General features: G+C 37.3%; 3 protein-coding genes across 4 annotated transcripts; 1 reads left to right on the top strand and 2 right to left on the bottom strand.

Moving 5' to 3' along the window:
• LOC18587874 (VAMP-like protein YKT61) lies at positions 153-3,747 on the bottom strand. The gene is made up of 6 exons (XM_007011911.2): positions 3,311-3,747; positions 2,840-2,937; positions 2,173-2,277; positions 1,953-2,018; positions 899-985; positions 153-525 (listed from the first exon to the last, which is right to left on the bottom strand). The coding sequence occupies exons 1-6, from the start codon at positions 3,501-3,503 to the stop codon at positions 475-477; spliced, it is 600 nt and encodes a 199-aa protein (XP_007011973.2). The 5' UTR covers positions 3,504-3,747; the 3' UTR covers positions 153-474.
• LOC18587873 (glycerophosphodiester phosphodiesterase GDPDL7) lies at positions 5,092-9,055 on the top strand. Its single transcript, XM_007011910.2, has 10 exons — positions 5,092-5,248; positions 5,579-5,709; positions 5,815-6,111; positions 6,294-6,403; positions 6,520-7,021; positions 7,157-7,195; positions 7,306-7,587; positions 7,675-7,817; positions 8,001-8,484; positions 8,582-9,055. Exons 2-10 carry the CDS (start codon positions 5,595-5,597, stop codon positions 8,872-8,874), a joined length of 2,265 nt encoding a protein of 754 aa, XP_007011972.2. The 5' UTR covers positions 5,092-5,248; positions 5,579-5,594; the 3' UTR covers positions 8,875-9,055.
• On the bottom strand, positions 10,254-14,249 carry LOC18587872. Of its 2 annotated transcripts, XM_018127184.1 has the most exons (10): positions 13,681-13,754; positions 13,387-13,507; positions 12,686-12,769; positions 12,494-12,528; positions 12,207-12,318; positions 11,679-11,767; positions 11,235-11,346; positions 10,951-11,081; positions 10,818-10,866; positions 10,254-10,655 (listed from the first exon to the last, which is right to left on the bottom strand). In XM_018127184.1, the coding sequence occupies exons 3-10, from the start codon at positions 12,767-12,769 to the stop codon at positions 10,578-10,580; spliced, it is 690 nt and encodes a 229-aa protein (XP_017982673.1). In that variant the 5' UTR covers positions 13,387-13,507; positions 13,681-13,754; the 3' UTR covers positions 10,254-10,577. The 2 variants fall into 2 exon arrangements, with proteins under 2 accessions (XP_017982673.1, XP_007011971.1); XM_007011909.2 differs by lacking the exon at positions 13,387-13,507 and having other exon boundaries at positions 13,681-14,249.

Genomic DNA, 14,403 nt, shown 5'->3' with positions numbered 1-14,403 from the left:
CCCGTGACTTGATGCTTTCAGAATGATATGTTTGTTAGTGTACGCAAGACCTGATCAAAGGAAAAATGTCGCCTGATCCCCACACGGCAAGCGTTGGACCTTCGAAGGGTCAATCTATAAGCAATAAAGATGGACGGAACAGAAGAAACAGATTTGAGCAAACAAGCCAAAGATAAAGTATACTATTATCATAACAGAAGAATTGCATACATCCAGAAAAACCAAGAAATGAAATCTACTATATGTCAGAAGAGAGCGTACACGTAATAAAAATATTTATAATAGGAAAATCTTCTTGTAAACATTTTGGTTTCCCTTCCCTTTTCATCCCAGAAAGAGAAAGCCACGGAATTCTCTCAAACAATCAATTGATGAAACCATATAAACAAGTTACAGTCACCATCTTGTCATACATCAGCTTCAGACGCTAGAACAAGTGAATGCCATCACAGCGTAGCTGCTTTCTCCACAAGTTCACAGTATGGTACAACATTGATTGGTTTTCTTAGCCTGCTTGTAGAACATCTGTTTCAGCACACCAAAATTAGGTCTGATGTTAGCAACAATATATGGTTGTTCGATTGAGTATGGATGATGATTGCTCGGTGAAATAAAATGGATTTCAAAAGTTACACTCCATCGGGATAAGTGTATAATTGTCACAAGCCCACCATTTGAAGAAACAATACGGGTATGCTGACTGGCATAATGATATCAATTTACAGTGTAGTAAAGACAACAAAAAGGTGAAACGGGACAAAGTAAAACTAACACTAGAGTGGAGAACTATTAATAATCGTGAAAAATAGGAAAGAAACATGGGCCTTCCAAACTATGGCTATAAGCATATGTATATTAATAAATGCATATGGGATTACATTAAGTCTTGCACATGTACCTGAGATGCCGCACTCAGATCCGAACTCTTCTCAACTAAACTGTCCAGCCTCTCACCTCTTGCAAGCACACTATCAATAGTTTTATGCTGCATCAAAGAAACAATAATTTCTATGAATGTGAGAAGAAATATTAATCAATCAAATTCTGACACAAACATAATAATTCTTCAACACTTCATCTACAAGTTACGCTTTTAAACAGCAAACTTTAACAGAAAAGTACTAGACATGAAGAAAATACAAGGAAAGAATTCAACACAACTAACATAGGTTGCTATTTAAATCATCAGCTAGCCAATATTTGTTAAAAATCCTCAAGTTAAGGAATGGAGTGAAAGTGAACACACAGCGTTAACTGTTTCATGTGCCAACTGCCAAACATATCAAACAATGACACAATCTGTTGATAGATCTGTAATCAATTCCACAAGGAATTGCTGCCAACCATTAGCAATATTTGCAAGCATAAACGAATTTGCAAAAACCATATGCCAAGAATGGAACCTGAATTTACTTCAGTTAGCAGTAACCAAAAACCTATTTCTCTTTTCTTAATAGCCACTTGGCAGTTGACGTGACTAAAAGTTAAGTATTTCATAACATATTTCTCCCCACAATCACAAATAGGCTATAACTATAGCTCAAACTCATTTGACACTTTCCAGTTAACTCTGTGACAACAGAATATGAACACGAACAATTTAACAAACCAATAGACTTGCAAATTGTACTCCTATCATCCCACCAAAAAAACACTAAATTAGTTACCATAACATCACTCATAGTTATACAACATCAATTATGACCTTAACTACCTTGCTATTATAAACAAATCTTTCTATGAAATGTTATCAGTGTATCACAATATTAAATCAAAAACAATTTCAATCTAAATCATGTGTTTCGTATGTTACACAATCAACAGTCAACAAAAGTATGAATTGTCAACAAAATGATAATTCTAAGGTGAAGATTGCATGGTATAATAGCTCAAAGCTAAAGGAAAGCACGCAAAATCATCAAATCTATAGACAGCAGCGGCGAAATACTTACCAGGATGATTTTAGTTTCATCCAACTCCCTCTGAATTTTCAATAATTTATCTGCCTCTGCAGGGTCCTGAAGATGAAAAAAAGTGTGTTCAAAAAAACTTTTCAAATATAACTCCTCTAAAACTCAAGTGCATATCCTTTAAAAATAGCTTCTAAGAAAGTATAACTCCACATCCTGAATTAACACTACAGCTGACATGTAAGAGAAAGAAAATAGATACCTGAAATTTGGTCAAAGCTTCGTTCAAATAGGGCCAAGGTTGAGTGCTATCAGCTTGCACAGTCCTCCATGAATCCCCAAAATTTTTCTGATATTCATCTAGAACCTGCCAAAGATTATGATTTGAAATTTATCAAAGAAACTAAAGAAGATACTAACTAATAGATAAGCTTCTGAAAATCAAAGCAAAGAACAAGGAAAAATAGATGCATACCAGATGTGATCATATGGAAGCCACAAACTCTTGACATCATCTTACAATCTTAATGCATACATACACACAATATCTTCATCCCCTAGTTATCACTATCAGATGCAAAGAAAAGGGCAACAGAACCTCTATCTATCTATCTATCTATCTATCTATCCACAACATGAAAAGGATAACCATATCCAACACATGTGCCAAGCAACAAGCATAAACATGAGTGCATTACTAGTGAACATCCATCAAAAACTAACAGTGTTTAAAAGAAAATTTACTGTCCGTGATACTTTCGTATAATTTCTTGAAACCTGGGACTAACACAAGGAGTGAGAACCCTTTAAATTTGTAGTCATACAACCAATGCAAAACACCAGAAATTGCAGTCCATAAGATTGGATGAAACTGAAGCATAAAGCAAAATATGAGACAGAGAAAATGGAGTTGCACTTTGTTCCGATACCTGGTTGAGAAGCGAAAAAGCACTTCGAACAGGATAGTGATCATCCATGAATGCCAAGGCACAAAGTCCATTTCTGTTGTAAGCATGTACCTTGTACTCTACAATTGCATCACCAAACAACAAATCACAATCATAATTCTCATATTCTCATCAAAATCAACTAAAGTCATATTCTCAAACCTAGAAAAGTTACGAAATTCACAAAAATAAACAGATCACATATACATCTAAGGTCAGACCTTCATTACTCGCTAAAAACACATCCGAATTATGATTTCTTTTACTACTAAAATCACTTCAAAATTTCCTCTCAGAACAGATAAAAAGATTCACAATCCAACACAAAAGATCCAAACACGGTCTTATTAATCTAATCGCCAAGATATTCATAATCAACAGAACAAAATTAAAAAACTCAATCGGGTTGAACCGGAAGGAAAATAATTGGAAAAAAAAAAGGGGGGGACGGACCTTCGTGCTGGACGGACTGGCGCTGACCGGGAGAGGTACGTTTGGCGACGGTTCGAGACACAAAGACTATAAACTCCTTGACGCTTGACCTTTGGAAGTAACCGAAATGGCTCACATCGATTGCGTTCGCTAGTATTATCGGATCGGATCCTTCCGGATTGCACTTCAACACCAATAACGACGTGATCTTCATCTTTCTCTTTCTCTTTCTCTCTCAATTCTCCCAAAAAGAAACTATTAACAACAACAAATTTCTATTTCTTTCTCTCTCTCTCTCTGCGAAAAATTCTTCTGCTTTGTTTGGTTTCGTGTGTAACAGTGCCTGCCTATAAGATTCGCGTGAGGAGAGGAAAGGAACCAAGGAAGAATGGGAATAGCCGAATAAGGATCTGGTGTAGTCGCTGCCTTGTTCGGATTCCTTGCAATCGCTTGGCTGGCGCGCATTTAATTATGTGCCGACACCAAAAAAAGCGGTTGCGGGAAGTTTGAAGATCAGGACCGTTGATCTTATTGGTCCCACTAGAATCTCGCGTTATTGGCCGTCCGATTTTCAGAATTGTACGTTTCAAGCTGGACCCACCCTGTCCGGTTAAAACCCAATCCACTTACGAAGTTTGGGCTTTTTCGGCCCCTTGGATGGTAGCAGGCCAAAGCCCAATGTCTCTCTCTCTTAAATTTAAGGATTAGTTTTTCTTTTTAGATGGAAATGGAAATTAAATGGAGAGCTTATTATCCCTTTAATTTTTTTTATTATAAATTATTAAAAATATCAAAATCCTATAAAAAATAATTAAAAATAAATGTGATATTGGGTAAAAAAGGACCTATTTCCCAAAAAAAAAATGAATAAAGAGAAAGTCCTTATCAAATTCTCTATAAAAAAAAGTTGCAAGTTGTTATTAATTGGTAACTAATGAGAAATAAATATAGAGTCTCAAGGTTCCAACATAAGATGCTATGTTATTTACTCTTTTAAGTATTCAAGATATTTCTTTTCTTTGGTCAAACAAGATCCTTTATGTTTTGGAGTTATGTTAGAAAACCCATTTATTTTCCCTATTTTTTAAGTTACCAAAATAAGCAAAAACAACCAATTTCCAATACCACATGACCAAACTTTTTAACAAAAAAGTATAATATATATATATATATATATATATAAAAGAACATTTTCGATGAAATTTTTCATTAAAATTTCATAAAAAAATTTATCAAAAAAAGTATTTTTAACGAATTTTTAACAAATTATTTTGAAAGATTAATTGACGTCTAAAATCGGTTGGAATTTCATGTTTAATAAACAAAAAAGGAACGTTTTACAATTCAATAAATTAGTCTTTTTAGAAGAAAGTAAGTAATGATCCCGTGACACGTATATACATAATCTCCTTAGATTTTAATTATTCATTTTTAAACAATTATAAGTTAAAAGTTTGCTCTGTTATAATCTGTAGGATGTAATTATCATAGTTGAGTCCCAATTCTTTCTTGTAATTTTAAGCCTTGAACATGGAACAGGATGGACAAAACACATCTTAAAAGCAAAACCATAAACAAGGTTTGAGGAAGGGAAGTGGGAGTTTCAAAAAACGGTTAAGCCGTTAATTGTTTTTGGAGTTGTCCTTTCCCGCTTAAGTCATTTGTTGTCCAAGAAAACAGGAACAAGAATAGCAAATAACTATGAGCCCCCTTTAATATAAAAGAAAAAGAAAAGAAAAAAACTGGCCTCTCACTTGAAATAAATTCAGACCAGCTATTAATGCCAAAAAAATTTTGTGGGGAGTTATTAAAGAACAACTTTAAACCAGTTAATCTGTCTCTGCCTCTCTTTTGTTTTTTTTTTTTTCCATTACATTCCCTTTGAGAGTTTCTTCCATAGTTTTTGTGAAACTTGACAGGGGAATGTTCTTTCCACACATCTAATCAATCAAGGTTCAAGTAAGTTCACTTTCCCTTGTTTTTTTGGTTGGGAGAAATGTGTAGACAGGATTGTGTAATATATGTTTGATGATGATGTTTCTGTTGCTTAAATGGTTATAAAGAGATTGGGTGTTTATCAGATATTGGCTTCATGGATTTTAAGTGACTTGTGACATCAGATGAAAGATATATCAGGAAGAAGTTCTGAAATGTAACTCACAGAGTTGAGATTATGCACTAGGTTCTGAAAAAGAATATGTTGATTGTTTCAATCAAATGAATCGATATATGAATTGTTCTTTTTATGTCGATTAGGTGACAAATGATAATCTTGTGAATAAATCGCAGGATTTTTGGAGGAAAAATGATCAGGTGTTTGCTTTTCATTTCCCTGTTGATCCATGCCTCTTTGGCTAAAAAACAAGCACCTCAGGCCGCTGGGGCTCAGGCTCCTGTCAAGAAATGGCAGACTTTAAGCGGTAACACTATTTCTTTCCCCCCCTCCTTTGATAAGCAAATAGATTTGCAACGTGAACAGGGTGGTGAAGTAAGATAATCCCTTGTGTTTCCTGTTTGGTCTCCAGGTCAACCACCCCTTGTGATTGCTCGGGGTGGATTCTCAGGGCTTTTTCCTGAATCTAGCTCATTTGCAAATGACATGGCCAATCAGTTAAAATCTACGGATGTGGCTTTGTTCTGCAATCTGCAGCTGACAAAAGATGGCATCGGCATTTGCCTGTCAGATATCAGGCTTGACAATTCAACAACCATAGGGATGATCTTCCCAAAAGATTCCAAGACCTACAACATTAATGGACAGCAGGTTAAGGGTTGGTTTGCTGTGGATTACACATCTGATGTAATATTCAACAATGTGTCATGTGAGTCTCAAATCTTCCTACTTTATTAGCAACATCTTGTTTTTTATCTAATGAAAGAATGGTGAAGAGGTCAAATTGGTGTGAAGTCACAAATTTATAAGGTTTGAAGCTAAGAATTCAATTATAGTTTTTGGTTTAAACTTCCTGACAACTTCTGCTTTGTCATGTTCTTTCCCTGGCAGTGGTTCAAAGTGTATTGTCTCGAACAAATGCATTTGATGGTCAACTGCCAGTATCTACTCTTGAGGATGTCACAGGAGTTAGACCCTCATCGTTTTGGGTGAATGTTCAGGTTTCATATTTCTCTTCAAGCTCCTTTTAACTTCCATTACTACCTTAGAAAGAAAACGCCTGAGAGTAACTCAACAAGTGACAGGACCTCCCTGATTGGTCTCTTCTATCTTGCAGTACGACGCTTTCTATACAGAACACAAACTCAGTGTGTCAGGATATCTGGAAAAGGCTATGAGATTTATGGGGATAAACTTCATTTCATCTCCTGAAATTGGTTTCTTGAAGAACATGAATGGAAAAGTGAACAGAGCGAGGACAAAGCTCATCTTCCAGGTCCTTGATCCAGATGTAGTTGAACCCACAACCAAACAAACATACGGTGCAATATTGAAGGATCTTGCAGCCATCAAGACATATGCATCAGGGATTCTTGTCCCCAAAGGATACATATGGCCTGTTAATACAAACAAATACTTGGGAAATCCTACTACTCTTGTGGCTGATGCTCACAAGCTTGGCCTAGAAGTCTATGCCTCTGGATTTGCAAATGATATGCCAGCAAGTTACAATTATAGTTATGATCCAACAACTGAATACTTGCAGTTCATCGATAGTCCCCAGTTTTCTGTCGATGGGTTGCTTACAGATTTCTCTCCTACAGCATCAGCAACCATTGGTGAGCTTATTAAATGCTCTAGTGCTGTGCCATTTTTCTCTGTTCATCACAAATCTTATATAAATATATCAAAGAAAAATCATTCAACCAGTGAAACTTGAGATTAACCCCTTCAAATGGTAATTTTTGATGCAGCATGCTTTGCAGCCAATGAAACCGCCAAGCCTAAGAAAGGTAAATGCTAATTTTGAATCCTTCAAATAAGTTTTCTTTCTGCAACATTAATGTTTATAGATACTCGAGTACAAAATATAATGTTTTCCTACGATTTTGTTCCTTTGCAGGGAAAGCTTTGATCATAACTCACAATGGAGCAAGTGGGATGTATCCTGGTTGCACTGATCTCGCTTATGAGCAAGCAGTAAATGATGGAGCTGACATAATAGACTGCTCAGTCCAAATGTCAAAAGATGGAGTAGCTTTCTGTTTGGATTCAGCCGATCTGACAGGGGATACTACTGCGATGCCTACCTTCATGTCTCGCTCTTCCTCCATACCCGAAGTTCAAAAAGAGAAGGGAATATTTTCATTTGATCTTACATGGAGCGAGATACAAACCTTGAAGCGTAAACTTCTTAAACACGTTGCTACATACAACCATAAATTTTCAATCTTTTAGTACTCCCACTAATGGTGTATCTGTCTTTCTCCAGCTCAAATTGTAAGCCCTTTTGGACAAAATGCTGGCTACCAAAGGAACCCTGAAGCCCAGAACAAGGGTAAATTCATGACACTCACAGACTTTTTGGAGTTTGCTAAGGCAAAGGCAGTTTCTGGAATCTTGATCAACATAGAAGTAAGAACTCTTAATTTTTCTAACACTATTGTTCCAGCTTCCAACATGCAACTCACATTTCTTCACAAACATAATCATTCACCAGTAGCAGAATCTGTTGAATTTAAGATTTATTTACATCAATCATGCCAGCTTTCATTCTTTACCACTGTCACAAAATCCTAACACTTAATGCCTCTCCAGAATGCTGCTTACCTAGCATCAAAGAAGGGTCTTGACATGGTAGATTCTGTTACCAAAGCTTTGGGTAATGCAACCTTTGACAAACAACAAACTCAACAAGTTTTGATCCAATCAGACGACACCTCAGTGTTGTCCAAGTTCCAAGGTGTCCCAGCTTACAAAAGATTGTTACGCATCAAAGAGGAGATAGGTGATGCGCCTAAACTGACTGTAGATGAAATCAAGAAGTATGCTGATGGAGTTGTTGTCGCAAGACCTTCCCTGATTTCAACTGATAATGGCTTTGCTAAGGCTCAAACGAACGTCCTCCAGGAAATGCACGCAGGAAACATCTCAGTATACGTCTTTGTTTTGAGAAATGAGTTTGTCGCCCTTCCATTCGATTTCTATGCGGATCCCATGGTGGAGCTTGCTACCTATGTTGCTGCACTAGAAGTTGATGGGGTTATAACTGACTTCCCTGGAACTGCCAGCAGATATATGAGTGAGTGCTTCGAATGCTATTTTTCATAACAAGTGATGATTTCATTATATGCAATGCAATGTAACATGTGCTACAAACTTTGGCTTTGGTGCTGCAGGGAGCCCATGCGTGGATCTCAATGGAGAGATTGCCATCATACCAGCTGAACCTGGTGCGCTGCTTAAGCAAGTTCCTCCCATGGCATTGTCACCAGCAAATCCCCCCAATCCCCCCCTCGAGGTTGCAGATGTTGTTGACCCTCCACTACCGCCAGTAGCCAATGTGTCATCATCCACAGCAGATTCACCGGGTGCACCTGCACCTTCTTCAAGTGGAATGGCGATTACTGCCAACTTTGGTCTTGGTCTAGCAGCAATTACGGCGCTCAGCTTACTATCTCGGGGATATTGACCTTAATGACTATCAACTCTTGTCACTTTGATTTTTTTTTTTTTTTGTTCTCCTACAGCTTAAGTATTTCATGATATAATTTTCTGTTTCTCAGCTTAACATTTCATGGTAATTTGTACTATAGCGAACAAACAACTGCGATAAGTTCTCAAATTCTTATACCACATGAATTTCATTTGAATCTCTGATCCATAGCCTATTCTCCATTTCCTTTGCTTTTCTTTTTATTAGGTAACCAATTAGCAATTGCAGTATGTTGGGTTGAAAGTGAACTTGAAATCTCCACTATGATAGTAAAATCTTATGGAAATTCATGCTTTAGCTAGAAAAATTACAATTCCGCATCATATCAAAATCATCCAACTGTTACAGAATATGCCACAGTGCACATCCTCCACCAGGCAGGAAAACTCAACCAAGCAAAACCAAACACAGAACCTGGAGAAAAAACAAAAGAAAATGGGGAGATGGGGTTGGGGGAAGGAAGCGAGGCTCAGATTCGCCTTTTATCAGGCAGGTAAAGGAACAAAGGCCGGTGGCTGCAACAGAAACGAGAGTTGCCCCGCCAAGCTACGGCCTTTTTTCCTCAAAGCCTGGACTTTCATAAGCAAAAATGAAGTCATCATAGCCTTATCGCATTCGTTCTCAGAGAAAGAGAGACAGAGAGAGAGAGAGAGAAAAGAAGAAGAAAAAGAAGTAGAAAAGAAACAGGCAATGCATTAGCAAACGAAGCAGACAATGATGATGAAGAGAGAGAGAGAGAGAGAGTTTCCCTGTGTGTTAGTGTGGAAAGAGGGACCAAGGGCTGTTGCAGATTGAATGTTGGGGAGTGAAATCATAGGCTCCGCTATCAATCAGAGGAGGGGGGCAACCACCCTTCAGAAACCATCCACCTCCCCGAGAGCAAAGCCTCATTCTTAAACTAATGAGCCTTGTAACCCTAAATCCACCGACCCGCCTCTGCTTTTATGTTGCTCCTGTTTTTTGTTTTATTCCACATTTATCCTTCAACCCCTCCTTACAAAACAGGGTGGAAGACAGAAACAAGTGTTGATAATCCAGTCATTTCACCATTTTAGATGGTACATTGGTTGGGTATTAAAAGCTGTTCTTTTATCGACTTTTCTTCTTCAGAGTCAGAGGTCTCGATTAAATATTAGTCCTTTTTTTAGTATCAAAATCTCTTCTTTAAAAGAATTAATTTCTGGGAAATGGGGAGGGTCAGGTTTGGTAGCTGATCATCAAAGTGAAGGGAAAAAATAACAAAATAACACCTCCGCCATGGCTGCAACAGACTGGTTTCCCGTGAAGAAAGAACCCAAAGAAAGGTAGCTCTTAGCCCTCACTTTAACCTCTCCCTCTTCCCTGTAATTGCAAACTTTAACTTAAATTCAGGGTATTTTTATCGCTTGGTATGCAACCTGATAGCACTGGACTATGTCTGTTAGGATCATTCAACATATTTTGAAGAGAAGAAAGAACATTTGATGACAAACAAAATTTGTCAGTGCTAATTTACAAGGAGGAACAAGCTGAACAATCACCCCAATAGAGGGTGGAGGTCTCATCAATTGAATGCCATCTACATGAACTGTTGAAAAGTTTGGGGTTAACTCAGAGAAGATCAAACAAAACTGAAAATTCTGGAAGCAGCTGAACACTGGCGTCAGAGAATTGTTGAATGTGCTTTCACCACTAGGCATTTACATGACCCCTTTGCCCCTTTCTTGGACTACAATTTTGTTCACGACCTTCCCTTCTGAGGTAACAAAGTAGGTCACCTGTCATAGAATGATAGAATGATGCATCAGCATTCAGTCATTAGATTTAGAGCTTTGACAAGAACAAAAGCAGTAAGAAGATTTAGTCATCCAATGCATGATTTCAACAATGGAACATCAAACACCCATAAGTCTCTTCGACATAAATCAAATACTACTTACCATCTCCAGCAAGCTGAGTCTATGGAGAAGAAACCCATTACTCATTTCTCTGAGAAACAAAAAGACAATGAATTTCATTTCATGATGAATATTTGAAACAGAATGACATGAGGAAATTGAACAAATAACTCACTTTCTAACTAGGTATCTTCCATTGGCAGAAGGCAAATGAGAGTTCTCTTTAATCAAACCCGGGTTACCTATATAAGCAACACTATCTTGAAGGGCATAGCTAGAGCAACCTTGCTGGCTTAGGTAAAGATTCTAGAAACAAGCACAAGATTAAGAGTCAGTCCAAGCATCAAGATTACTAGCAATGTTATGTTGAAATTTATTGACTTCAAATTGATGTGGATCCCAGAGTTGTTAACTTGGGAATTGATGTTCACTCTAACACTGAACTTGAAGAAGACTAACCACTCCAAACTTCATAAATATTTGGTGTAGAGGCTCATGAATCTGCTTTACAACCATTTGCTCCTCACTCTCTTCACATGCAACCAATGGGTGGAATCCAACTACCATGCGCCTGGTTTCATCGAACATAAAACAACAATCAATACTAGGGGTGGAAATCTTTTAGCATCCAATAATAAGGAGCTGAAGCTTAAACAGGAAACGTCAGGAAAAATCAGTACAAGTCAAGAAAATATGGACCATTTCTCGGAGTTTTAACTTCTGCAGGCTGGAACAGTTGCCAAAGAGCCAAAAATTCAAGATTTCACTAACAACCACAGGACTAACCAAATTGAAACTATATTTCAATTTAGATCTTCACAATTATCACTGGGATCAGAAACCTTGTCAATGCTTAAGTTAAGACCTAACCACAACCAGCCAGCAAGATATAGACTCATTTACCAGCTACTAATGGTGGTTTCTAGTGTCCTTGTCAGCCAATTTAACAAATTGTCCATCATGCCACTTGATGATCCCACAAGCATTGTATCCTTACAGTTTCAAAATGAGACCAAATTAGAGGGAAGAAGAAAGATTATTAATACAAATGCTTATGCTCACAAGAGAGACAAAAAATAAGTAAATTATTTCTTGACAGTATACTTCAATAAACAGAAACTGTATATTCTACAGCTAGATAGCAGTTGAACACATTCAAATTTCTGAGAGTAGCAACAAGACAGAGACATACTCCAGCATGTAGGGGGCCTCTAACCATGGCAATATCCCTATAGCCATTCTATAAGGTTTGAAACCAAGAAGTATGATAAAAATGCTATGCATTAAACGGTAGCTTAAGCAACTAAGACTGACTACTATATAACTGCCATTCTAAGGGATGGTGCAGGAAGGCTTTTCTTTTTATTCTCATCATACTTGCAGTAAATAAAGAATGATTTTAAAAGCTGGATTTGACAAACAAATATCCACCTGCAATGAAGCAGTGTTCAAACTGACAATAGCTAATGTTCTCCCATTAGGTAATTTGATTTGCTCGAGAAAGCAACCAAGTCCGTCCTGTTTAGAAACTCCAGTGGTGTACCTACAAGCATCATTATCCATCACTACTGACTGCTGCAAGGCTGACAGATAAATGAAATCATCTGATTATCTTTATAGAGCACTGGATTTCAAGACATTGCAGCAAAAATGACAACTTTTGCATATGATGCTAATGTATTCAAGTTAGAGACTTGATTGGCAAGAACATATAATACCAGGGAACTTTCAGTAATGGAGAGAGCCTGGTCACCTGCAAAAGATATTTCTAGAGTCATTACTGGCTATGGAAACCAAGCAAAAGACAATTTGTATATTATTTTTCGAAAAGGATTCTGGCTGTATACATAGAATCTAGCGTTTATAAAGATTCAATCAGACAAGCAAGATAAAATGCAAAGAGGTCTTACATTCTGAAGGAGTGGATCACCCTCCCCAAGCTCACTAATGTTCACCACAAGCTTTACATCGTAAGCTTTCGCCACATTCTCCATCTTTATCAAGAACAAAAACTTTAGTAAATACCAGGAAATACACACTACAAATATTCTGAGGCATCCTCTGACTATGATTTGATGAAACCATATCAGATAAACAGACCAAAGATAGGAAACCAATGACAATGAGCTAACGACAATCAAGCAAATAGAATTGGAAATCAAGATGAAAGAATTAAAGGTAATTTTATTTCGCTAAAACAAGAAAGCCTTAACCCCCCCCCCCACCGATTCAGTATCAGTATCCTATTAGACTAATTCAGCTTAGTTACTGTAAAATTCTCTTTTCCATAACCATATCAGCATATAATAAGCCAAAATATTTGTTTTCTGTTCATCCCATTACAACAATCATCAACTCCATTATCACAGGAAGTAAATGGTAGTGCTGGATTGTGTCTAAAGGAAAAGTTATATATGGTAGAGTGACTTTCCAACATAAAGCGCAAGATGGGAACTCATTTTTAGACATGCTTGCTAAACACGGTTTTGATTGAGAGTCTATGTTAACAGCATGGTGGCAGCTTTCACTAGCAATTTTCTTTATGAATACTTTTACTTCACAATGTTTTGATATTGTAAAGCTTAGCCTAGAATTGTGGTACTCTTCATACCAGATATGTTTTGTTCGCTGGTGTTATGTATGCGTACACCAGTTATACTCTGGTTGTAGTCGGAACAGTTTGCTGTACCCTTACTGCCTTGGGCAGTTTATTAATGTAAATACCTTACTAGCTGAGCAAAAAAACAAGGAATAAATAATTAATCCGTGCCCAAATCCAAACACCAATAGACCATCCACAGGAAAAGGAGGAAGAAAAAGGCAAACGATATCAAAATTCTCCAAGGAATAGAAACTTCAAAGTGAAAACAAAATAAAAAAAGAAGAAAGAAACAGAGAAACTGACCAGTTTGAGAAGATGGTTCTGTTCTTTAAGTGGTCTAAAGCCTCCTCTAACACTGATAAAGTACAGGTCAAGAGGCCCACTATTATCGTTGTATACCAACTTTTCAGGCTGACCCAAGTTGATAACTATGTAGAGAGCAAAGCAAAGAGATAGCTGAGTAGCCAAAGTACAAAGCCATGATGTTGATCTCTTCATCTCTGGGCGCTGCAAATTTGTTTCCTTGATAGATCTATTTCTTCTAAGCGTGGGACTCCCCGTCTGAGACCCAGACAGCCACTTTTGTTTCAGCTAGACAGTTGATAAGCCTCCACATGGTGACATCACTGGTATGGGGGCCATGTTGCTGTCTTAGGAAATACCAGTCCAGTTTCCTTCCTTGTCACGACAGGAAAACTTTTAACTGACATATAGATTCATTGTCCTTTCTGATCGGAAATAAGGTTGGGTTGGTATCATGTGGCAAAACATTGGATCCTAAAAATTTCTTATTTTCTCTGTATTATTAACTATAAAAACCTCAATGGAATTCCTTTCTTTCTTTCTTTCTTTTTTCTTTTATTTCTAGTTTATAGTAATGGAATTGTTTCAAGGGATGGAATCGAAAAAGCAGGCGTGATTGTGCTAAACTAAAACCTGGCCAACTCGGATGCCATTTTGCCACTACTTGGATGGAAGTCACTTCAGCATTCCACCCAACTACAGTATGCGCCCTGCTTTTCTCTC

The sequence above is a fragment of the Theobroma cacao genome, chromosome 9 (genome assembly GCF_000208745.1).
Source record: "Theobroma cacao cultivar B97-61/B2 chromosome 9, Criollo_cocoa_genome_V2, whole genome shotgun sequence".
NCBI lineage: Eukaryota > Viridiplantae > Streptophyta > Magnoliopsida > Malvales > Malvaceae > Theobroma > Theobroma cacao.
Note: the sequence above shows the minus strand (reverse complement) of the source record. Positions and strands in the feature narration are given on the sequence as shown.

Coding starts and splice junctions, on each gene's coding strand:
- LOC18587874 (XM_007011911.2), bottom strand. CDS start 3,503: ATGAAGATCACGTCGTTATTGGTGTTGAAGTGCAATCCGGAAGGATCC. Junction 986..1,952: donor ATGAAACTAAAATCATCCTG/GTAAGTATTTCG, acceptor TCTTTGATGCAG/CATAAAACTATTGATAGTGT. Junction 526..898: donor ATCTGAGTGCGGCATCTCAG/GTACATGTGCAA, acceptor GTGCTGAAACAG/ATGTTCTACAAGCAGGCTAA.
- LOC18587873 (XM_007011910.2), top strand. CDS start 5,595: ATGATCAGGTGTTTGCTTTTCATTTCCCTGTTGATCCATGCCTCTTTG. Junction 6,112..6,293: donor AATATTCAACAATGTGTCAT/GTGAGTCTCAAA, acceptor TTTCCCTGGCAG/TGGTTCAAAGTGTATTGTCT. Junction 8,485..8,581: donor AACTGCCAGCAGATATATGA/GTGAGTGCTTCG, acceptor TTGGTGCTGCAG/GGAGCCCATGCGTGGATCTC.
- LOC18587872 (XM_007011909.2), bottom strand. CDS start 13,875: ATGAAGAGATCAACATCATGGCTTTGTACTTTGGCTACTCAGCTATCT. Junction 12,319..12,493: donor CCATTACTGAAAGTTCCCTG/GTATTATATGTT, acceptor TGATGCTTGTAG/GTACACCACTGGAGTTTCTA. Junction 11,347..11,678: donor GAAACCACCATTAGTAGCTG/GTAAATGAGTCT, acceptor CGATGAAACCAG/GCGCATGGTAGTTGGATTCC.